This window comes from Symphalangus syndactylus, chromosome 20 (genome assembly GCF_028878055.3).
Source record: "Symphalangus syndactylus isolate Jambi chromosome 20, NHGRI_mSymSyn1-v2.1_pri, whole genome shotgun sequence".
Classification (NCBI taxonomy): domain Eukaryota; kingdom Metazoa; phylum Chordata; class Mammalia; order Primates; family Hylobatidae; genus Symphalangus; species Symphalangus syndactylus.
This window is the reverse complement of record NC_072442.2, coordinates 52,014,039-52,037,051: the sequence shown is the minus strand read 5'-3', so window position 1 is coordinate 52,037,051 and position 23,013 is coordinate 52,014,039. Positions and strand designations below refer to the sequence as shown.

Below are 23,013 nucleotides of genomic sequence, written 5' to 3'. Positions count from 1 at the left end.
CCCCTCACCTGCCAGCAGCGGCAGCAGGCCTGGGCCCTGGCCGTGCGGCGCGACTCGGGATGGCGGCACCTGCACCTCGGGCCCCGGACCTCCTGCCAGCCCCGGGAGCAGGCGCGCGGAGCAGCCCCGGCACCGCCGCCCCGCGGCCCGCAGGAGGCCTTGGCCCAGGCTCCGGCTCAGGAGCCGGTACATGCTCCCGCCGCGTCCTCTGCGCACTGCAGGCCAGACGCGATCCTGGCCCCCACGACGCGCGGAGCGCCCTCCGGATTGGCCGGGCCCTGACGACTGAGCAGGACATCCTTGCGTCCGCACGCGCGATGACGCGCCCCGACGTCACTCCGACGCGCCCCGACGTCACTTCGTCTCGCCCTGCCCCGGCGGGTGGTCAGGCTCTTCCGCAGCTAGGCGCCGTCAGCTGGAGCGTCGCGGCGGTCGGCCAGTCGTGGAGGGCGTGTCCTGCGGCGCGATGGCCGTAGTGTTGCCGGCGGTCGTGGAGGAGCTCCTGAGCGAGATGGCGGCGGCGGTGCAGGAGAGCGCGCGAAGTACGGGACCGAGGGCGTGTGTGGCTGCGCCGTGGGCGCAGACCGGGCATCCGGGCACCGCCGGGCCGGGAGGCAGGAGGCGGGGCGTCCGGGCCTGGCCCTGCCTTTTTTTCATGTGGTTCTCTAAACCTCTTGTTCGTGAAAAAACAAAACAAAACAAAAAAAGCGAAATTGGAACAAGTAAAAGTCAAATCGATTCAGCAAATATTTAGGGTACAGCGCAGTTGCAGGAGCCCCTCCGCCGGAGCGAGTAGGCCAGTGGAGACCGAAGTGCTGAAAGCTGGCCAGGTCGCTGGGAGGGGTCCCCACCCGGGGGTGGAAGGGACGGGAGCCTACAGTGAGTGATAGAAACGTGGAGTTCCGGATTATTTTACACGAAATTTTGAATTTTTAAACTTTTTCTCAAATTCTGATGTTAACATTAAAGTTAATGCTTCCATACGCTTTAAAAAGTAGGCCCAGCGCCGTGGCTCACGCCTGTAATCCCAGCACTTTGGGAGGCCGAGGCAGGTGGATTACCTAAGGTCAGGAGTTCGAGACCAGCCTAGCCAACATGGTGAAACCTCGTCTTTACTAAAAATACAAAAAATTAGCTGGGCGTGGTGGCGGGCGCCTGTAATTCCAGCTACTCAGGAGGCTGAGGCAAGAGAGTCGCTTGAACCCGGGAGGCGGAGGTTGCCGTGCCAGCCTGGGCAACAAGAGCGAAACTCCATCTCAAAAAAAAAAAAAGTAAGCATTTTAAGAGCCACATAAACCTAAATGCATATGCAATCATTGGAGTAAATCTGGGTATTGTGAAAGCACCATTTTTTTTCTGACCAGCAGAGGGTGCTCTTTGGCCATGCTCGCCAAAATCACTTGCGAATGGTTGATCTCAAGATGTGTTCAGAGTATGCTAGGATAAGATCAAATCAAATTTGATCTAATCAAAATGCATTGACTAATGAACTACTATTAGGATGTAAAAATGGCCACCTTATAAGTAACAGCCATATTAGGCCCCAAAACTGCCACTGCTTATTCAACTTGGATGGCTTTTGTTTTAAAAGTACTGTACTGCATTTTGAAAGGGTTTATCTTGAGTTACTGCTTTTAAGGAACTGAGAAAAATAAGCCAACTTTGTTTTCTCATCTCAGTCAAAATTAAGGAGACTTAGGTGTATGTGCTTGAAAGATTAGTGCAGCCAAGTATTCAAACATACTTGATTCCAAAAAGGATGGGAAAAAAGCCAACTGATATTAGTTTATACAGTTGTTCCTGGCTCTAAGATTTGATGGCCTGAGGGTTTGGAATGCTGTCACTTTAAACAATAATCGCCAGAACTATTCTGTGTCTGAATAGATTAATCCAAACACTGACAGTAGTTTGGGTTTTTTTTTTTTTTTTTTTTTTTAGACAGAGTCTTGCTCTGTCTCCCAGGCTGGAGTGCAATGGCGCGATCTCAGCTCACTGCAACCTCCGCTTCCCGAGTTAAAGTGATTCTCCTGCCTCAGCCTCCCAAGTAGCTGGGACTACAGGCTCATGCCACCACACCCGGCTAATTTGTATGTTTTTAGTAGAGACGGAGTTTCACCATATTGGCCAGGCTGGTCTCAAACTCCCGACCTTGTGATACGGCCACCTCAGCCTCCCAAAATGCCGAGATTACAGGCGTGAGCCACCGTGCCCAGCCAGTTTTGGGTTTTTTCCCTCCAACAAGAAGGTTCACAAGACGCATTGACACTCCTGAAGGGGGCATAATCATTGCCCCTGACACCCATGGTTCAGACACAGGGACCAATGCTGTTGATTCATGTTTATTTTCAGCAGCCCTGTTTTCTGTCTTTTTCAAAATCTTTTTCCTATTAATATATAGTTATACACCCTTCCTAATTAGATCAAGATTCCAAATTTATACTTGTAGGATGATATATAAACTAGTCACAGTGGAACCATGTAGGAAGCTCTGATTACTTTTCGTTTTCTTTGTAACTTTTGGATTTCCATGGAGTTATAACTATCTTGGTTTTATTTGCTTGTTTAGTTTTTTACATATTCTTACTTTAACCTCACATCCTTTACTAGTGTTCTCAATCTCCCCTCAAGATGTTCAGATGAACGAAGTATGTTATCAGTTTCACCTTCCTGAAGACATCTCTAGAGCCTTCTGACTTGCTTAATATGGACTGGCTGATCTCTTGGCTGTTTCCTGACATCTCTCTTCACCATTATTATCTGGGAATTCTCTGTATCTATGTTGGGTCCTATGTTTAGTATATCCTACAGTTTTCTTTTCTCAGTTTACCTCTTTTTTTTTTTTTTTGAGACAGTCTGTCACCCAGGCTGATGTGCAATAGTATGATCAAAGCTCACTGTAGCTTTGACCTCCTAGGCTCAGATGATCCTCCCACCTCAGCCTCCCGAGTATCTGGGACTGCAGGCACACAATACCACAGCTGGCTAGTTTTTTGTATTTTTTGTAGAGACAGGGTCTCACCATGTTGCCTAGGCTGGACTCGAACTCTGGAGCTCAAGAGATCCACCTGCCTTGGCTTCCCAAAGTGCCAGGATTACAGGCATGAGCCACCACACCTGGCCCATGTAAATTTTTTTTTTTTTTTTGAGACAAGGTCTTGCTCTGTCACCCAGGCTGGAGTGCAGTGGCACTCATAGCTCACTGCTCCCTCAACCTCCCAAGCTCAAGAGATCCTCTTGTCTCAGCCTCCTGAGTAACTGGTACCACAGGTGTGCACCACCATGCCCAGCTAGTTTTTATATTTTTTGTAGAGACGGGGTTTCACTCTGTTGCCCAGGCTTACTACCTTATTTTATGGCACACAGACTCTGCCAACTTCCTGAAGAAGGGGGCATGAGATGTACTTTTTGAGGCTTTCTTTTCTGTTTTTTGAGACCGGGTCTCACTCTGTTCCCCAGGCTAGAGTACAGTGGCGCAATCACACCTCACGCCCAGCTGATTATTTTATTTTCTGTAGAGACGGGTCTTCCTTTGTTGCCCAGGCTACTCTGGAAATCCTGGGCTCAAGCGATCCTTCTGCCTTGGCCCCCCAAAGTGCTGGGATTATGGTTTTGAGCCCCCACACCGGCCCCTTTTTGAGGCTTTTTATGTCTGAAAATGTTGTGGGTTTTTTGTTTTTTTGGGTTTTTTTTTGAGATGGAGTTTCGCTCTTGTTGCCCAGGCTGGAGTGCAATGGCGCAATCTCTGCTCACCGCACCCTCCACCTCCTGGGTTCAAGGGATTCTCCTGCCTCAGTCTCTCAAGTAGCTGGGATTACAGGCATGCGCCACCATGCCCGGCTAATAGTTTTGTATTTTTAGTAGAGATACTAAATGTTGGTTAGGCTGGTCTCAAACTCCCGACCTCAAGTGATCCGCCCACCTCGGCCTCTCAAAGTGCTGGGATTACAGGCGTGAACCATTGCACCCAGCTGAAAAAGTTCTTTTTCTGCCCTCACACTTAAGTGATTATCTAGGTATTGAATTATTTGTTGGAAGTAATATTTCTTCAGACATCTGAAAACATTATTCCACTACCTCCGAGCTTCTAGTGTTACTCCTGATTTTTGTATGTGACCTTTATTTTCTCTGGAAGTTTGAATTATCTTTTCTTCATAACCAGTGTTCTGAATCTTCTGGTAAAGTTTGTTTTTTTCACTTCACAGTGTGGGCACACAGTGGGCCCTTTCAAGCTAGAAATTCATGTCCTTCAGCTGTGGGGAATTTTGAATTATTTGACTGATGAGTTCCCTCCATCTGTTTTCTCTGTTCTTTCTGATATTTCTGTAATTAAGTTACTGGATGTCCTCTGTTGTCCTTCTGATTGACTTACTGTGGCTTCTGTGTTTCTTTTATATTTTCTCTACTTCCTGGGAACTTTCTTCAACTTTATCTTCCAGATTTTCTGTTGAATTTCTGCTGTCTTTTTTTTTTTTTTTTTTTTTTAAGAGACGGGTCTTGCCGGGCACAGTGGCTCATGCCTGTAATCCCAACACTTTGGGAGGCCGAGGCGGGTGGATCATCTGAAGTCGGGAGTTCGAGACCAGCCTGATCAACATGGAGAAACCCCGTCTCTACTAAAAAAATTAGCCGGGTGTGGTGGTGCATGCCTATAATCCCAGCTACTCTGTAGGCTCAGGCAGGAGAATTGCTTGAACCTGGGAGGTGGAGGTTGCGGTGAGCCGAGATTGCATCATTGTACTCCAGCCTGGGCAACAAGAGCGGAACTCTGTCTCAAAAAAAAAAAAAAAGAGAGAGACGGGGTCTTACTGCGTTGCCCAGGCTGGCCTCAGACTCCTGGTTTCAAGCAGTCTTCCTGCCTCAGCTTCCCAAGCAACTGAAACTACAGAGACATACCATGTATTTTTAATTTATAACTTTTTTTCAGAAGATTCCCTTTTTCTTATTATGATGGCTTCTGCCTGTTTTATGATTGCATTAACTTTTTTCTGATGATAAAATATTAGTAATAGATGTTTAAAATTTTCTCCTTTCTGCAGTTTTTCCTCTAACTTTCTTCTGTTTTATTCTATTTCCTTTTTCCTTTGTTGTCTGGTAACCGTTGGCTGTCTAGTCATATTTCAGAGTGGAAGACTAAAAAGTATATCGGAAGCTCTGGGTGGTAGAGGGGCTTACAGAATATGAACGTCACTATAGTTGTTCTCAGTAGGCTATTTAGTTGGGGAAACCATTTCAGTGTCATTCCCACTTCTCTTGGGGTATACCTAGGGAAGACTTCCAGTCTCCTGGCTGGAGGGCGAAGGCCTGATTGCTTGTGTTATGGGAGCCATGTGAGGGAAGAGAGCAGGAGATCCTGTTTTCAGTGTGACACCCTGACTTTCACTGTACCTAGTATTTTTCCCTAGTTCAGATAGCCTGTGTTTGAACCTCTCCAGAAAATAAACCTAGTCTTTTGCCAGAATGAGGGAAAGGCAGTCACCTAAAGCTGTGGAGGGAACTGGGGTCCCACTACTTCTCAAACGTACTTGAAAAGAGTCTTATTTTCATATCCCTGCTTCACCCCCAATGAAGCTATTTGGTGCCACCAATTTGTTAGGGTTTGGGGAAGGGGAGAGGTGGATTTTGGAGTGTAACTCAGGCTGGTGCTTGACTCTCCCCATTGCTAGCCAAAGATTCAGTTTTCTTAGGTCTTATAAATCATTTTCCACTCTTCTATCACTTCCAATGTATCATGGCTGTTGTTTCTCCCTGTCTTTCTCATCCTTTGGAATTCATACTTTTAAAAAACAAATCTGGCTGGGCACAGTGGCTCACGTCTATAATCCCAGCACTTTGGGAGGCCAAGGCAGGTGGCTCACTTGAGGTCCGGAGTTCAAGACCAGCATGGCCAGCATGGTGAAACCCCATCTCTACTAAAAATAACAAAAAAAAATTAGCTGGGCGTGGTAGTGCATGCCTGTAGTCCCGGCTACCTGGGAGGCTGAGGCAGGTGAATGGTTTAAACCCGGGAGGCGGAGGTTGCAGTGAGCCGAGATTGCACCATTGCACTCCAGCCTGGGCTACAGGGCAAGACTCCGTCTCAAAAAAAGAAAAAGGAAATCCTTTTATTATGGTTTTAGTGGGGTTTGGGGAAGGAATAAAACCAGATGCATAGGTTCAGTTGACCATCACACACGGAAGTGTTTGTAGTTAGTGTTTTTTAAGATTTTTATGTCAATGGTCACTGGCTTAATATGATTAACTTTTTTTTCCATTCTCATTTTACAGTTCCTGATGAATATCTGTTATCGTAAGTACATATACTGTTGTGTTTGATTTTTTTTTTTTAACCATTAATGTTAAAATCCTTTCAACATCAACTCTTGATTTTTAAAAATATTCTTGACCGGGCGCGGTGGCTTACGCCTGTAATCCCAGCACTTTGGGAGGCCGAGGCGGGTGGATCATGGAGTCAGGAGATCAAGACCATCCTGGCCAACATGGTGAAACCCCGTCTCTACTGAAAATACAAAAAATTAGCTGGACGTGGTGGCGGGCGCCTGTAGTCCCAGCTACTCAGGAGGCTAAGGCAGGAGAATCACTTGAACCTGGGAAGTGGAGGTTTCAGTGAGCCAAGATCATGCCACTGCACTCCAGCCTGGGGACGGAGTGAGGCTCCATCTCAAAAATAAATAATAAAATAAAAAATAAAAATATTCTTACTACCAGGCACTGTGACTCACACATGTAATCACTTTGGGAGGCAAAGGCAGGAGGATTGCTTGAGCCCAGGAGTTTGAGACCAGCTCTAGCAAAATAGGGAGACCCCCATCTCTATGAAAATAATTTTAAAAATAGAATAAAAGGACAGGCACTGTGGCTCACACCTGCAGTCCCAGCACTTTGAGAGACTGAGGCAGGTGGATCACTTCAGGTCAGGAGTTCAAGACCAGCCTGACTAATATCGTGAAACCCTGTCTCTAGTGAAAATGCAAAAGTAGCGGGACGTGGTGGCACACACCTGTAATCTCAGCTGCTTGGGAGGCTAAGGCAGGAGAATTGCTTGAACCTGGGAGGTTGTGGTTGTATATCTCGCTGCGATTGTGCCATTGCACTCCAGCCTAAGTAACGAGCAAAACTCCGTCTCAAAAAAAATAAAAAATACTCTTAGAAACTAGGAATAATATTTTCTTGACATGATTCTTAAAAATTTGTCTCAATTGAATTAGCCAACACCATATCCAGTATTGTCATATTTGCCACTCTTATTTAACATTGTTTTAAAAATTGTGGCTGTAGCCGGGCGCGGTGGCTCAAGCCTGTAATCCCAGCACTTTGGGAGGCCGAGGCGGGCGGATCACGAGGTCAGGAGATCGAGACCATCTTGGCTAACACGATGAAACCCCGTCTCTACTAAAAATACAAAAAATTAGCGGGTGTGTTGGCGGGCGCCTGTAGTCGGAGCTACTCGGGAGGCTGAGGCAGGAGAATGGCGTGAACCCGGGAGGCGGAGCTTGCAGTGAGCTGAGATCGCACCACTGCACTCCAGCCTGGGGGACAGAGCAAGACTCCATCTCAAAAAAAAAAAAAAAAAAAAAAAAAAATTGTGGCTGTTGGCCAGGTGCAGTGGCTCATGCCTGTAATCACAGCACTTTGGGAGGCCGAGACGGGCGGATCACCTGAAGTCAGGAGTACAAGACCAGCCTGACCAACATGGAGAAACCCTGTCACTATTAAAAATACAAAATTAGCCAAGCATGGTGGTGCATGCCTGTAATCCCAGCTACTCGGGAGGCTGAGGCAGGAGAATTGCTTGAACCTGGGAGGTGGAGGTTGCTGTGAGCCAAGATCGCGCCATTGCACTCCAGCCTGGGCAATAAAAGTGAAACTCCATCTCAAAAAAAAAAAAAAAAAGCATAGCTGTTCAACTAACAGATGAAAAAGAAATTACAAATGTATCTATCTGCAAGGAAAGACGATTATTTGCAGATGATACAACTACTTAAATGAAAATAATATAGAGTGGTCAGTTATTTTAAAAATGCAGAGATCAAAAAAGTGAAAGCTACCTAGGTATAAGTAATACTTAATTACTGATATACACTTATATTTAAAAGTCCTGGCCAGGCGCGGTGGCTCACTCCTGTAATCCCAACGCTTTGGGAGGCTGAGGCGGGTGGATCACATGAGGTCAGGAGTTTGAGACCAGCCTGACCAACATGGTGAGATCCTGTCTCTACTAAAAATACAAAAATTAGCCTGTAATCCCAGCTACTCGAGGGGTTGAGGCAAGAGAATCGCTTGAACCTGGGAGACGGAGGTTGCAGTGAGCTGAAATCATGCCATTGCACTCCAGCCTGGGTGACAGAGGCAAGACTCTGTCTCAAAAAAAAAAAAAAAAAAAAGAAAACCTGTCCCAGGAGGATTGTTTGAGCCCTGAAGTTCGAGGCTGCAGTGAGCTATGATTGTGCCACTACACCAGCCTGGGTGATGTGAGACCTCGTCTCTAAAAAAGTAAAAGTTCTGAAGAATATATACCAAGCTCTACCAGTGTTTTTTCTTTGGGGCAAGGAAGGAGGTAGAATTGAGGGAATGGCCTTAACCTTTACTGTATTTCTTAAATTTTTAATAAGAATTAAATATTACTGGAAAAAATGTACTACTTTAAAAACAAAAGGGCAAAGAATAAAAGATGCAAATAGCCAAATCCTTTGGGAGGAAAAAGACAACTCTTACTAGTGACCACAAAAATACAAATTAACATAACTTTTCATCTAGAAAATTAGTGAACACAGAAAAGAAGTTGACACAAATATGGGGAAAGGGATCATTTATAACAGGAATATAAATTGCAGGGTAACAGGCAATAGGAACTTTAAAACATACATATTCTTTGACCCAGAAATTCCACATAGAAGAACACATACCCAGGAAGTAATCATAGATGTTCATAAAGATTTTACAGTGAGGATATTCTCAGTGTGATGAATATCCAGTATTGTTTATGGTAGCAATAAAACATAGAAACACCCTAATAATTCATGGAGTTTGAGGAGAATAAAAATGATTCATCTTTACAGTAGAATTATTTGTAACCATTAAAAGTGATATGGAAAAATCTTTAATGCATTCAAGAGATGTTCACAGTAGGTATTAAAGTGGACAGAGCAGGTTAAAAAAATTCTTTTTTTTCAGACAGTCTCGCTCTGTCGCAGAGGCTGGAGTATAGTGGCGCAGTCTCAGCTCACTGCAACCACTGCCTCCCAGGTTCCAGTGATTCTCCTGCCTCAGCCTCCTGAGTAGCTGGGACTACAGGTGGCACACACTGAGGCAGGTGGATGACGAGGTCAGGAGTTCCGCCCACCTCGGCCTCCCAAGGTGCTGGGATTACAGGCATGAGCCACCATGCCTGGCCTTAAAAAAATTCTTAAAGGTAACTGCTGTGATTGATTGGTAAGGTTCCCAACAAATTTTATTTCATTGTTTTTTGTATTTTGTTATTTTGTAGACTAAATCTTCATGTGTTTAATATGAAAATTCAAAGCACTCTTTTCTATTTCCCCCAATAATTTGTTGTATATGTGGCTGGTCTGTTGGAAAATGAAGTAAGAAGTTGAACATTTTAATTTTGAAGCCTTACTAGGTTTGTCTTACTCTGTGTTAAGTCATATAAGTTCTTTAAAACATTAACTTTTCAGTTTGAGTTTAACTCTGCCATTTTATTTTCTAGTTTATAAAAATAATTCACACTTAGGCCTGGTGTGGTAGCTCATGCCTGTAATCACAGCACTTTGGGTGGCCAAGGAGGGCGGATCACAAGGTCAGGAGTTCGAGATCAGCCTGGCCAATATGGTGAAAGCCCATCTCTACTAAAAAAAACAAAAATTAGCCGGTCGTGGTGGCACGCGACTGTAATCCCAGCTACTCGGGAGGCTGAAGCAGGAGAATCGCTTGAATCTGGGAGGTGGAGGTTGCAGTGAGCAGAGATCGTGACACTGCACTCCAGCCTGGGCAACAGAGTGAGACTCCAACTCAATGATTATAATAATAATAATAATAACCCACACTTATAAAAAATTTTTATTGGAAAATAAAACCTATAAAAAGCATCAATAATCATACCACCCAGTAATAATCACTCTTAAATTTTGGTTTATTGCCTTTTTTTTGTTTTTTTCTTTTCTTTGAGACAGAGTTTCGCTCTGTCGCCCAGGCTAGAGTGCAGTGGCGCAATCCCGGCTCACTGCAAGCTCCACCTCCCGGGTTCACGCCATTCTCCTGCCTCAGTCTCCCAAGTAGCTGGGACTACAGGCACCCGCTACCGTGCTTGGCTAATTTTTTGTATTTTTAGTAGAGACGGGGTTCCACCGTGTTAGCCAAGATGGTCTCGATCTGCTGACCTCGTGATCCACCTGCCTCGGCCTCCCAAAGTGCTGGGATTACAGGTGTGAGCCACCGCGCCCGGCCTGTTTATTGCCTTTTCAAAAAATTAAATTTTGGCCAGGAATGGTGGATCACGCCTGTAATAACAGTATTTTGGGAGGCTGAAGCTTAAGGATCACTTGGGGCTGGGAGTTTGAGACCAGCTTAGGCAGCACAGGGAGACCCTGTCTCTACAAAATCAAAAAATTAACTGGGTTTGGTGGTGTATACCTGTAGTCCTGGCTGCTAGGGAGGCTGAGGTGGTGGGAGGATCACTTGAGCCCAGGGGGTTCAGGCTGCAGTGAGCCATGATTGCACCACTGGAATCCAGCCTGCCTGGATGACAGAGACCGACCTTGTTTCAAAAAACAAAAAACAAACAAAAAGGCCAGACACGCTGGCTCACACCTGTAACCCCAGCACTTTGAGAGGCCAAGGCAGGGGGATCACCTCAGGTCAGGAGTTCAAGACCACCCTGGCCAACATGGCAAAAGCCCATCTCTACTAAAAAATACAAAAATTACCTGGGCATGGTGGCCTGCACCTGTAATCCCAGCTACTCGGGAGGCTGGGACAGGAGAATCTCTTGAACCCAGGAGGCAGAAGTTGCAGTGAGCCGAGATTGTGCCACTGCTCTCCAGCCTGGACAACAGAGTGAGACTCCATCTCAAAAAAATAAATAAATAAACTTTAAATTTTGACATAATTGTAGGTTTCCTTTAAAAAAGTTAACATGCTTGAGAGTTCCTAAAATATAATTTTGTCTTCAACCTTTCTCACCTAATATTATAAGAATTTTCTCAAAGTTTTTTCCTGTATATCCTTTAACAGTTGGATAGCCTTATTACTAATCCAAAAAGTACACATTTAATATCTTCAGATGGGCAAACATTAAAAAGCCTGATAATACCGGTGTTAGTGGGGACATGGAGAAAATAGAAGTCTGGTTTTTCTGTTTGTTTGTTTGTTTTATTTTGTTTTTTTTGAGACAGTCTCCCTCTGTCACCTGGGCTGGAGTGTAGTGGCGCAATGTTGGCTGACCGCAACCTCTACCTCCCGGATTCAAGCAATTCTCCTGCCTCAGCCTCCTGAGTAGCTGGGACTACAGGCGTGCGCCACCACGCCCAGCTAATTTTTTGTATTTTTAGTAGAGACGAGGTTTCACCATGTTAGCCGGAATGGTCTCGATCTCCTGACCTCTGGTGATCTGCCTGCCTCGGCCTCCCAAAGTGCTAGGATTACAGGTATGAACCACCACGCCCGGCCTGAGAAAATAGAAGTCTTATACAGTGCTGGTGGGAGTGCTGTTTTCACTTTTTTGTGTGTTTTAGTTTTTTCTTTCTTTTTTCTTTAGAGATGGGGTGTCACTACATTGCTCAGGCTGGTCTTGAATTCCTGGACTCAAGCGATCCTCTTGCCTCAGCCTTCCAAAATGCTGGGATTACAGGCATGAGCCACCACTCCTGTTTCCACTTTGGAGAGCTACTGGCAATATCTATTAAAGTTGAAAATGAACATACGCTTTAGTTACATAAACTAAAGGGGGATTTTCAGAGATGTATGCCAAGGGATATGTATGGGGATAACTGAATATTATTTATAATAGTATAAAATGGAAACAATGTCCATACATAGAGTACTTAAATAAAATTCAGTGTATACATATAATGGAATATTATTCAAAGGTAAAGTAAAAATAAATGTCCGTCAACATGCCTCATTTTCAAAAATGCATTGAGTAGAAAAATGCAAGTTGCCAAAAGAAGTCTGCAATATTTTATATTTTCTTTTATTTTTCATGAGCTATTTCAGGAACAGCAAAAAGAAGCCTGCAATATACCTTTTATGTTTTTTTTTTTTTTTTGAGACGGAGTCTGGGTCTGTCACCCAGGCTAGAGTGCAGTGGCAATCTCGGCTCACTGCAAGCTCCGCCTCCCGGGTTCACGCCATTCTCCTGCCTCAGCCTCTCCGAGTAGCTGGGACTACGGGCGCCCGCCAACACGCCCGGCTAATTTTTTGTATTTTTAGTAGAGACGGGGTTTCACCGTGGTCTCGATCTCCTGACCTCATGATCTGCCCGCCTCGGCCTCCCAAAGTGCTTACAAGCGTGAGCCACCGCGCCCGGCCCTTTTATGTTTTAAAACAATACTATATATGTATATGCATACATATATGCACGTGTGTTTGTTATGTATGTGTGCATACATATGTTCTATATATAATATTTAATATGAACACATTAACGGGAAGGAAACCAACAAATGCATGTGCTTACCTCAGGGATAAGGGGAAGGTAGGAAGGAGGCACTACAAAGAAGTACAAAGAGGGCTTATCACTGACAGTTTACTCCCTTTATGAAAAATATAATACAGGCTGGGCACAGTGGCTCACACCTGTAATCCCAGCACTTTGGGAGGCCGAGGCGGGTGGATCACCTGAGGTCTGGAGTTTGAGAGCAGCCTGACCAACATGGAGAAACCCCGTTTCTACTAAAAATACAAAATTTGCCGGGTGTGGTAGCACATGCCTGCAATCCCAGCTACTTGGGAGGCTGAGGCAGGACAATCGCTTGAACCCGGGAGGCGGAGGTTATGGTGAGCCAAGATTGCGCCATTGTACTCCAGCCTGGGCAACAAAAGCGAAACTCCTTCTCAAAAAAAAAAAATATATATATATACACACACATACGCACACACACACACATATATATATATAAAATACAAGAAGATCTGAAATAAGTACACAAGATATTAACATTAATTCTGGGGAGTGAATGGGTCCATGGGTTTTGCTGTATTATTTTCCTTTTTTCGAAATTAAAATGAATTTTTAAAAAATGCTAAGTCTAGTGATCCTTTGGGTCAAGTTACTGAGGTGACTTTGAGAATCAGGCCTTCTAATCTGAAGCGTTTTTATTTCACAGGCTGAAGTTTCTCTTTGGCTCATCAGCCACCCAGGCCCTGGACCTAGTTGATCGACAGTCCGTCACCTTAATCTCATCACCCAGTGGAAGGCGTGTTTACCAGGTAGAAGTCTAGAGATGGGAGTGATCCCTACAGAAACCCCTTAGGACAAAATGTTTTCTTCATCTCTGTAGAAGCTGGTGACTAGCTTTAAATATTTCCTGGACTGTTAAAAGGCTTTTGCCCCAACTTGGTAAAATTAACAAATTGATAATTTTTAAAAATTTTTATTTACTTTTAACTGACACAAACTGTCTCTATTCATGGTATATAACATGATGTTTTGATATATGGATACCTTGTAGAATAACTAAATCAAGCTAATTAACATATCTAATACCTTATATACTTATTTTTTTGTGGTGAGATCACTTAAAGTCCACTATCTTAGCAATCTTCACATATACAGTACTTCAGTCTTTTTATTTCTTTGTTTTTATAGAGACAGGGTCTCACTATGTTGCCCAGGCTGGTCTCAAACTCCTAGGCTCAAGCGATCCTCCCACCTTGGCCTCTCAAAGTATTGGGATTACAGGCATGAGCACCATCCCTGCCAATACTTTGTTATTAAATATATTCACCATGTTGTACCATAGATACCCTGAACTTATTTCTCCTAACTGAAATTTTGTACCCTTTGACCAATATCTCCCTATCTTCCTCTTCCTCCCCCACCCCAAGGCCCCTGGTAACCACTATTTCTTCTTCTATGAGTTCAACTTTTTTTTTGTTTTAAATAAAGACAGGGTCTTGCTATGTTGCCCAAGCTGGTCTTGAACTCCTGGCCTCAAGCATTCCTCCCCCTTCAGCCTCCCAAAGTGCTAGGATTACAGGCATGAGCCATTGCACCCAGCCTATGAGTTCAACTTTTTTTAGATTCCACATATAAGTGATATCATGTGGTATTTGTCATTCTGTACCTGGCTTATTTCACTTAGCATAGTTTCACTTAACAAAATCTTCCAGACATTTTTGTAACTAAAATAAGATGGCGAGGTGTGGTGGCTCACACCTGTAATCCCAGCACTTTGGGAGGCCGAGGCAGGTGAATCACCTGAGGTCAGGAGTTCAAGACCAGCCTGGCCAACATGGTGAAACCCTGTGTCTACTAAAAATACAAAAATTATCTGGGTGTGGTGGTGGGCGCCTATAATTCCAGCTACTCGGGAGGTTGAGGCAGGAGAATTGCTTGAACCCAGGAGGAGGTTGCAGTGAGCAGCGATCGCACCATTGTACTCCAGCCTGAGTGACAAGAGCAGAACTCCGTCTCAAAAACAAACAAACAAGCAAAAAAAACACACAAAAAAACTTTTGGATGGTATTGTCTTACTCAAAAGAGACTGCCTATTAGATGAATTTTCTCATGGAGAACTTATGGAATAATCAAAGTCACTGAACTTGCAGTTTGTACCTGAGGAGGTGTGTCTGTCCTCTTTCCTGGTGTTTTTATTTTTGGTTTTTAGGTAGCTAAAATACCCGAAACTAGAGGGACCTTCAAGTTTTTCCCATTGCTTTTAGTTTGGGATATTTGGTCTTGATTCCATTATGGGCACAATACTTGACCTGGCAAGCAGACTTTTGTTTGAAGTATTTTAATTACTGTTGACTTTTTGTTCCTCCCATTGGTTAACAGTAACTTAAGTCACTTGTTTAGTTTTTGTTGTTCACATCTGGTGTATATTACATTGCTTTATTAATTATAAAATACTAACTTCCAAGAAATGTGGCTGTCATCTTGGACTTTGAATTAAATGAGGCTGTAGAAATCTTATACACCCTCAAATTAACCTTAATGGTTGCATTGTATGGTAATATAGTAAGAATTTGGCTGAATTCAGGAGTTGTATGAGATGATAAAAGTTGAGTCACATACTGCCTCAATGTCCAGCTAGTTATCTTTTCATAGGTCATTCTTCATCCCATAGGTCAACTCTAATATTATTGTTCTCTAGATGTAATATGAAATAATTAAAGTCATTGTTATGTTGCTGACACCTGAGTCGTTTTCTATACTTTTTTTTTTTTTTTTTTGAGGCAGAGTCTCACTCTGTTGCCCACGCTGGAGTGCAATGGCATGATCTTAGCTCACCGCAACCTCTGCCTCCTGGGTTCAAGCGATTCTCCTGCCTCAGCCTCCTGAGTAGCTGGGTTTACAGGTGTGCACCACCATGCCTGGCTAGTTTCTGTATTTTTAGTAGAGATAGGGTTTCACCATGTTGTCCAGGCTGGTCTGGAACTCTTGACCTCAAGCAAAGGTGATCCACCACCTTTGCTTTCCAAAGTGCCGGGATTACAGGCGTGAGCCTCTGCGCCTGGCCACTTTTTATACTTTTTTGGTTCACTTAAGAAGGGGGATATTTCAGTCAGGAGAGGCTAAGTTATGCTGTGGTATCAATGACCCCAAATCTGAAAGGCTTACAAAAACAAAGTTTTAGATCTCATTCATGCTATGTATCCACCAGGAGCCAGTTGTAGCTCTGTTCCAAAACAGCTTCATGCAGGGATCCCAGTGGGCAAAGCAGCCCATATCTGGAACACTGTGAATCTCAAAGAGAAAAAGGAAAACATGGTACACAATTTTTAACATTTTTCTGCTTGGCTACTCAGATTTTACTAAAGCAGGTCACATGGCCAGCCTGTATTTAACAGGCCAGGAATGTATAATCCTGTTTTCAGAGAGAAGCACCAAACACAAGGAACAATAACAAAGACACTGTGGAGTGTCCTAAGAGGCTTGGAGCAGTCATAAAATAAAACTGTATCCATAAATGGATGACCACGTAGATGGGTCACCTCTCCTTGCGACCTAACTGAAACCACAGTAGAACCACAGTAGAAACCACCTCCAAGTGAGGTTCCTACAAGTCCTGTCAGCCGTGGTCCGACTATCCTCTTTCCAGCATGTCCCTTTTTTAAAAAGCTGTCTCCTTCTGGGGATAAACATTCCAGACTATAAGCGGGAAAACTAGGAGCAATTCCTGTAAGAGGAAGTTGTTTTTTCACTGAAGGGTGAAGGAATTGAATTATCCTTAAGGTCAATTTCCAATTCTAAATGTTTCTAACTGAGATTTTGCCTGATTGTTGGGTTCATTAGTTGTCCACTGCTAGATAAGCAAAAAGCAAATTCGAAATTTAACCTCTTTTAGTGTTTATTGCTTTAGGCAGTTGAACATTTTACTTTTGAGTCTTAGCCCTTGAAAGGCTCAGGCAAGGAAACTCTGTAGAAATTCTCCCCATCTCAAGCCACCAGGCATTTATTCAGCATGATCCAGGGAGTATTATGATGGACGGAGACTCGCAATAAGAAGGAAGCAGTGAATTATTCTAGTCAGTGTAGAATCCCAGAGGCTTCTGCTTGCTTAAGTTTAAATCTAGAGAGAAGAGACGAGATAACTAAAGGGAGAAGAAACCTAAAGTTATATTCACTGGTAATAGTTTAGACACCCAAGAATTATAGGCCGGGAGTGGTGGCTTATGCTTGGAATCCTAGCAGTTTGGGAGGCTGAGGTGGGTGGATCACCTCAGGTCAGGAGTTCAAGACCAGCCTGGCCAACGTGGCAAAACCCCATCTCTACTAAAAATACAAAAGTTAGCCAGCATGGTAGTACATGCCTGTAATCCCAGCTAATCAGGCGGCTGAGGCAGGAGAATGGCTTGAACCCAGGAGGTGGAGGTTGCAGTGAGCCAAGATTGCATCATTGCACTCCAGCCTGGGCAACAAAGTGAGACTCTGTCTCAAAAAAAAAAAAAAAAAAAAAAAAAAAAAAAAAAAAAAAAAAAAAAAAAAAAAAAAAAAAAAAGAGAGAGAGAATTGTACATGTCACTGCTGGATGTGGTGGGTTTTTTCTTTAGGATTAAGTGGAAAACAATCTGCTTTAATGCTCTTCCTTCAGTGTAAGCTTCCATACATGCTGGGGAAATCTCTCCATTGATACTGGATGGTCTAGGTGATATATTCACAACACGTCAGAGCCTTGTGGTAGGTAATATGCAAGGCGTGCTTTTTCAACACCTAATTTGTAACTGGGCGGAAATTTTTTTTTTTTTTTTTTGAGACAGTCTTGCCCTGTTGCCCAGGCTGGAGTACAGTGACGCAGTCTTGGCCCACTGCCACCTCTGTCTCCCGGGTTCAAGCGATTCTCCTGCCTCAGCCTCCTGAGTAGCTGGGATTACAGGCACCTGCCACCACGCCTGGCTAATTTTTATATTTTTAGTAGAGATGGGGTTTCACCATATTGACCAAGCTGATCTTGAACTCCTGACCTCATGATCCACCCGCCTCGGCCTCCCAAAGTGCTGGGATTACAGACGTGAGCCACTGTGCCCAGCCTGAACTGAAATCTTCAATGTGTTCAGTAGGCATCTTCTTACCCAATCATTGGCTATTTCTGGTAACCTAAAATCTCCCAAGGAATTCTGACTGTGTCAAAAAACCATACTGAGGCTGGGTGTGGTAGCTCATGCCTGTAATCCCAGTGCTTTGGGAGGCCAAAGTGGGAGGATCACTTAAGCCCAGCAGTTCAAGACCAGCCTAGACAACATAGCAAGACCCCATCTCTAAAAAAAATTTTTAAAATTAGCATAGTGTGGTGGTGCACACCAGTACTCCTACCTACTCAGGAGACTGAGGTGGGAGGATCACTTTAGCCAAGGGATTCAGGACTGCAATGAGCTATGATCATGCCACTGTACTCCAGCCTGGATGACAGAACAACATCCTGTCTCCAAAAAACAAAAATTAAAAAAAAAAATGTTAATAAAAGCTGTACTGGGATAACTGCATTATATGAACCACTGAAAATGTGATAAAAGCACAACACTGGAACCTGCTATTTGTTCTTGCAGTCAAACCATACCTGTAGCTTTATTCTCTGTGGGTAAGAAAGATTAAAGAATCCTAGGAGTGCTAACATTGTAATTCAAAAAAAATTTGTAAGTCCTTGCTTTTTCATTTAGATTGCCATCTGAGAGCCTAAAAGTGCTTTGAAGGCCGTGTGGCAAATTCCTAAGTGGCAGTTCATTATAAAATCACCCTCAGGACATTTCGGCTTCCCTCAGATACTAATAATAATCTTACGCCTCCAGTTGGGAAGTTAACTCTAGGAATGAAGACCTCAACAAAAAGTTTTTGGCTGCTTGGTGGCAGAGAGACTTAAACAAAGGATTTCTCCAACAAATTTGTGCAATCATACTACAGATGTATCTTGTTTTTCCCGTACCTCTCCTTTTTGTCCCTCTTGACCACCACCAAGACTGTTAGACTGTGCCTCTTATCAACCCACTATATATCAGTGTCCTCCTTCCATCCTGCTAGATGAGTAGGCAGATCTGGGCCTGCCTCTTTTCCTGAGACCTCCATCCTGAACAGCTGAGTCATTCCTTTGGCAAGGGTCTTTGCTTTATTTATTCTCTCTGCTCTCAAATGCTTTTCAAAAGCCTCTTCCCAGTTTCTTCTTTTCTTCTTCTGTGACCTATCTTTATTTTAGAGATGGGGTCTTTGTCACCCAGGCTGCAGTGCAGTGGTACAGTCACAGCTCACTGCAGCCTTGACCTCCCAGGCTCAAGCAGTCCTCCCATCTCAGCCTCCCAAGTAGCTGGGACTACTGGCATGTGCCACCATACCTGACTTTAAAAAAAATTTTTTTTTTATAGAGATGAGGTCTCACCATGTTGCCCATGCTGGTCTTGAACTCTGGGGCTCAAGTGATCCTCCCACCTTGACCTCCCAAAGTGCTGGGATTACAGGCTTGAGCCACCACACCTGGCCTGAGACCTCTTACTCTTACCCTGCTACTGACCCTTTGCCTGTTTTTACTCTCTTTAGGTATGTAGGAAGCTTTAGAAATTTACACACCTGCTGTGAAATACCAAAGGTTAAGAACCCCCACAATAAAATGTAGATGAGAGATTCCCCCCCACTTCCTTCTTATTACAGTCAGCCCATAGAGTGGGCCCCATGAATCACTAGGCATAGGAACAGAATGGTTTATGTGGTTGGTTGAACTAATCTGAAACTCTTCAATTCCTCTATATGCAGTCCTAAAGGTGAGCACTGAGAGGTGAGGAAGGAAGGGTCTGTACGCTGGAGGAAGAGTTGTTTCTCTTTTATGTAAAACATTACTGCAGTTCTTCTCAGTGCAATTTGCAGAGCAACTCTGAGTCTACATAGATAAAAAGGGGAAGAGGTGGTTTTTCCAGCACATCTTCTGAGGTCTGATCCCATTTATCCTTTCTTTGTAGGTACTTGGAAGTTCTGGTAAAACATACACATGTTTGGCTTCTTGTCATTACTGTTCATGTCCTGCATTTGCCTTCTCAGTGCTACGGAAGAGTGACAGCATCCTGGTGAGGATGGGGAAGACTCTTCCCACTGTAGTTGAATGTAGAGAGAAATCGCCCTTACTTTGTGGTTTAACTATTCTACAAAATGGGAATCTTAAGTTTTTTGTCCTTGACTTCAGTTAGTCATCTCATAGGGGTTTAGCCTCTCAAAATGCAATGTCATTTTTAGAACTACATCAATTTCTTGAATTTTTATGTAAAAGATCATGAGTGAAGCTTTGAGAAGGAAAAAAAAGGAATCCCACAAGTGGGCACTGGGGAATTAGATGGCCCCATAAAAATATGAACTAAATTCGATGTTGGCAACTTTGGATATCCTACCTTCAGCCATGTGGTATATCTTTGCACTACCCGTAAGACAGCCTGATACCACACTTGACCGTCACATGGGGCATGAGTACCTTCACCTATTCCTTTAAGCCTTTGCCAATTTCATCAGAGTCCAGACCATGAAGCAGAAACAGGACATACTCACACACACCTTATTCCAAAAAAAAAAACCACTACCTTCCTGAAAGCAGGCAGCTATTTTCTAAGTCTTGCCAAAGAAGAAAATCATGGTGTCCACTCCATTCTTCTCCTTTCTTTTACACTGTTAACTTCTTAAACATCTTGGGACCTGGCTGGCAAGTTGGGTATACCATTGTACAAGAGGCCACATTCATAACTGATGTGCCCTAAGTTTATCTCAACTGCAAGAGACAGGATTGAACTAAGACCCCTTCAAGATCCAAAGCTGTGTTCTCTGACATCAGATTCAACATAATCATCTCCCCAGAGGTGTGTATAGGCCAATATATGCAAGAGTTTGCCACTACTCCCCGCCCCGCAACCCCAGTATAACACAGTAGTTAAGAGAGTAGCCTAGAGACTCTGATGAGCATGTGATTACAATACCTGTCTTCCTAGGGAGCTGTTAGATTTCAGTGAGATGATGTATGAGAAGCACTTCACAGCATAGTGCCTCGAGGAATGTTAACCATTGCTGTGACAGCTTTCTGAAGGCAAGGAAGAAATATAACTTAGGACTAACGTGAGCAGTGCAGCTAGTCTTGGTTTTCACCATGGGTTACATACCTTGTGCCTGATGGATCTAAGCTGTTTCCCAAAGCAGCAGGCAAAGTAAGTCTGTGTTTGTCCACTCTGATTTCTAAAGAGAATACTCCTGTCTCATCGTCTTTATCTGCAGTTTTTATTTATTTATTTTTTGAGACAGAGTCTGGCGCTGTCACCCAGGCTGTAGTGCAGTGGCATGATCTTGGCGCAACGCAACCTCCACCTCCTGGGTTCAAGCGATTCTCATGCCTCAGCCTCCTGAGTAGCTGGAATTACAGGCGTGTACCGCAACACCCAGCTAATTTTCATATTTTTAATGGAGATGGGGTTTTGCCACATCAGCCAGGCTGGTCTCGAACTCCTGACCTCAAGTGATCTGTCTGCCTCGGCCTCCCAAAGTGCTGGGATGACAGGCATGAGCCACCATGCCCAGCCTATCTGCACTTTTTAGACAGTTAGTTAGAGACCCCGTAATCTGTATGCTCTAGACTTTTCCTGCCAAATAAGACGGTAATGAGAAATCTTGGTTAGACTGGCCAGCCCCGGCCCTGCCTGTTTCTAATAGGTGTGTGTGTTTTATATTCCAGTGCAAGCATCTCTTGGCAGTTTACCTTAGTCAGGTTATGAGGACCTGTCAGCAGCTAAGTGTCTCTGACAAGCAGTTGACTGACATACTATTGATGGAGAAGAAACAAGAAGCATAAAAGGTACAGACTGAGCATCATACTTTCAAAATAGAATCCTGTCAAGAAATGCATTTAAAATGCCATGAGTCACATGGAAAAGAGGTGAAATGGATCTTTAGACACTTCATGTTACTGTCCCTTTTCCCTCCAGGACTGCAGGAGGTGCTGTGGGTTGGGGCCGTGGGCTGTGGAGGGTTTGCATATGATGAGAAGCCCTGTACAGTCTTCTCAAGAAAACCCCTGAGCCAGTCTCTGAGACGCTTGGGTAGAAAATGTCCCTGGATGGAATCAAGATTTTAAATTCAAATAAAGCCTAATATCATGTTGTGTCCACAATATTTAGTCTTTTTTTTTTCTTTTGAGACAGAGTCTCACTTTGTCGCCCAGGCTGGGGTGCAGTGGCGTGATCGCAGCTCACTGCAAGCTCTGCCTCCCAGGTTCACGCCATTCTCCTGCCTCAGCCTCCCGAGTAGCTGGGACTACAGGTACCCGCCACCATGCCCAGCTAATTTTTTGTATTTTTTCTAGTAGAGATGGGGTTTCACCGTGTTAGCCAGGATGGTCTCTATGTCCTGACCTAGTGATCTGCCCACCTCAGCCTCCCAAAGTGCTGGAATTACATGCGTGAGCCACTGCGCCTGGCCCTATCTAGTCTTAAGTAACTGAATTACTAGTAATTTTTAAAAGGTTGGAATGGTGGGCCAAACAGAGTAAGATGAAGTTTCGACGAGTAGGTCAGTTCTTTTCCTTGGGTCCAGAAAACTATTGAGCAGCAACAGAAGATCAGAGATGGGTTAAACAGTAGCAGGTATGAAAAGACTTAGAGGTTCTGGTTTCTGTAAGCTTCAAATATCTGTGATGTTGGTGCCAAAACAGCTTAAGTAGACTATTGTTTGAGAGGTGGTATCGAGAACAAGGGAAGAACTGGTTTCACTCTGCATTTCTGATCTTTACAACAGGACAATTGAAGGAACAGACTAAAAATCATGTCCTGAAAGGAAACTACAGGTACTACCAGTGATTTTCAGTCTGAAGAAGAAAAGACAAAATAGATGACAGAAGGAGTATTAGAAGGGAGAACGATGAGACTCAGTTGGACACCGAGAGAGCAAAGAAGCAATAATACGTGAAGATGAAAATGAAATCAATTTCAGCATAAGACAAGAACTTAGGGTAAAGCTGCCCACAGCCAGAAGAGGATCCTAGGAGGACAGGAATTCCCTGTCTGCTGCATTTCATAAGCATGTAATATCATTGCAGGGATGCTGCAGAAGGAGTTGAAGCAGTGGACAAACAGATGATATAGGTGATTTTACAGCCTAAGAAAGCCCCATGCTTGTGCCCCCAAAACATGAGGTGCTAGTGAATGAATGCTGGGGGAAAGCCCAGGGCCTGGATGTTGCAATGTTCTGTGGTAGGCAGATGCTTTTTGTTTTGTTAAAGTGCAACAGATAAAATTTATCAAGACTTTTCTGCTACTCAGGAAACGTGGACTCAGTATAACTTTTTTTCCAGCAGCCTTCAGGATAAAGTTTAGAAGGTAGATGTCACAAGCCAATGCAGCATC

The 23,013-nt window shown here is 44.0% G+C and overlaps 2 protein-coding genes across 4 annotated transcripts in view; one reads left to right on the top strand and one right to left on the bottom strand.

Moving 5' to 3' along the window:
• TTC19 (tetratricopeptide repeat domain 19) overlaps positions 1–393 on the bottom strand; it is a 29,619-nt gene extending 29,226 nt beyond the window's left edge. The window contains exon 1 of the mRNA XM_055258871.2: positions 9–393. Within this exon, the coding sequence (XP_055114846.1) occupies positions 9–192 (184 nt within the window). The 5' untranslated portion in view covers positions 193–393. The remainder of the gene's footprint in view (positions 1–8) is intronic.
• ZSWIM7 (zinc finger SWIM-type containing 7) lies at positions 352–22,933 on the top strand. Of its 3 annotated transcripts, none has more exons than XM_055258875.2 (6): positions 353–542; positions 6,265–6,286; positions 13,323–13,425; positions 19,603–19,707; positions 21,348–21,467; positions 22,406–22,933. In XM_055258875.2, exons 1-5 carry the CDS (start codon positions 467–469, stop codon positions 21,462–21,464), a joined length of 423 nt encoding a protein of 140 aa, XP_055114850.1. In that variant the 5' UTR covers positions 353–466; the 3' UTR covers positions 21,465–21,467; positions 22,406–22,933. The 3 variants fall into 3 exon arrangements, with proteins under 3 accessions (XP_063485494.1, XP_055114850.1, XP_055114851.1); XM_055258876.2 differs by having other exon boundaries at positions 357–542; positions 21,598–22,933; XM_063629424.1 differs by having other exon boundaries at positions 352–542; positions 21,348–22,933.
• Positions 22,934–23,013: the final 80 nt, after the last annotated feature.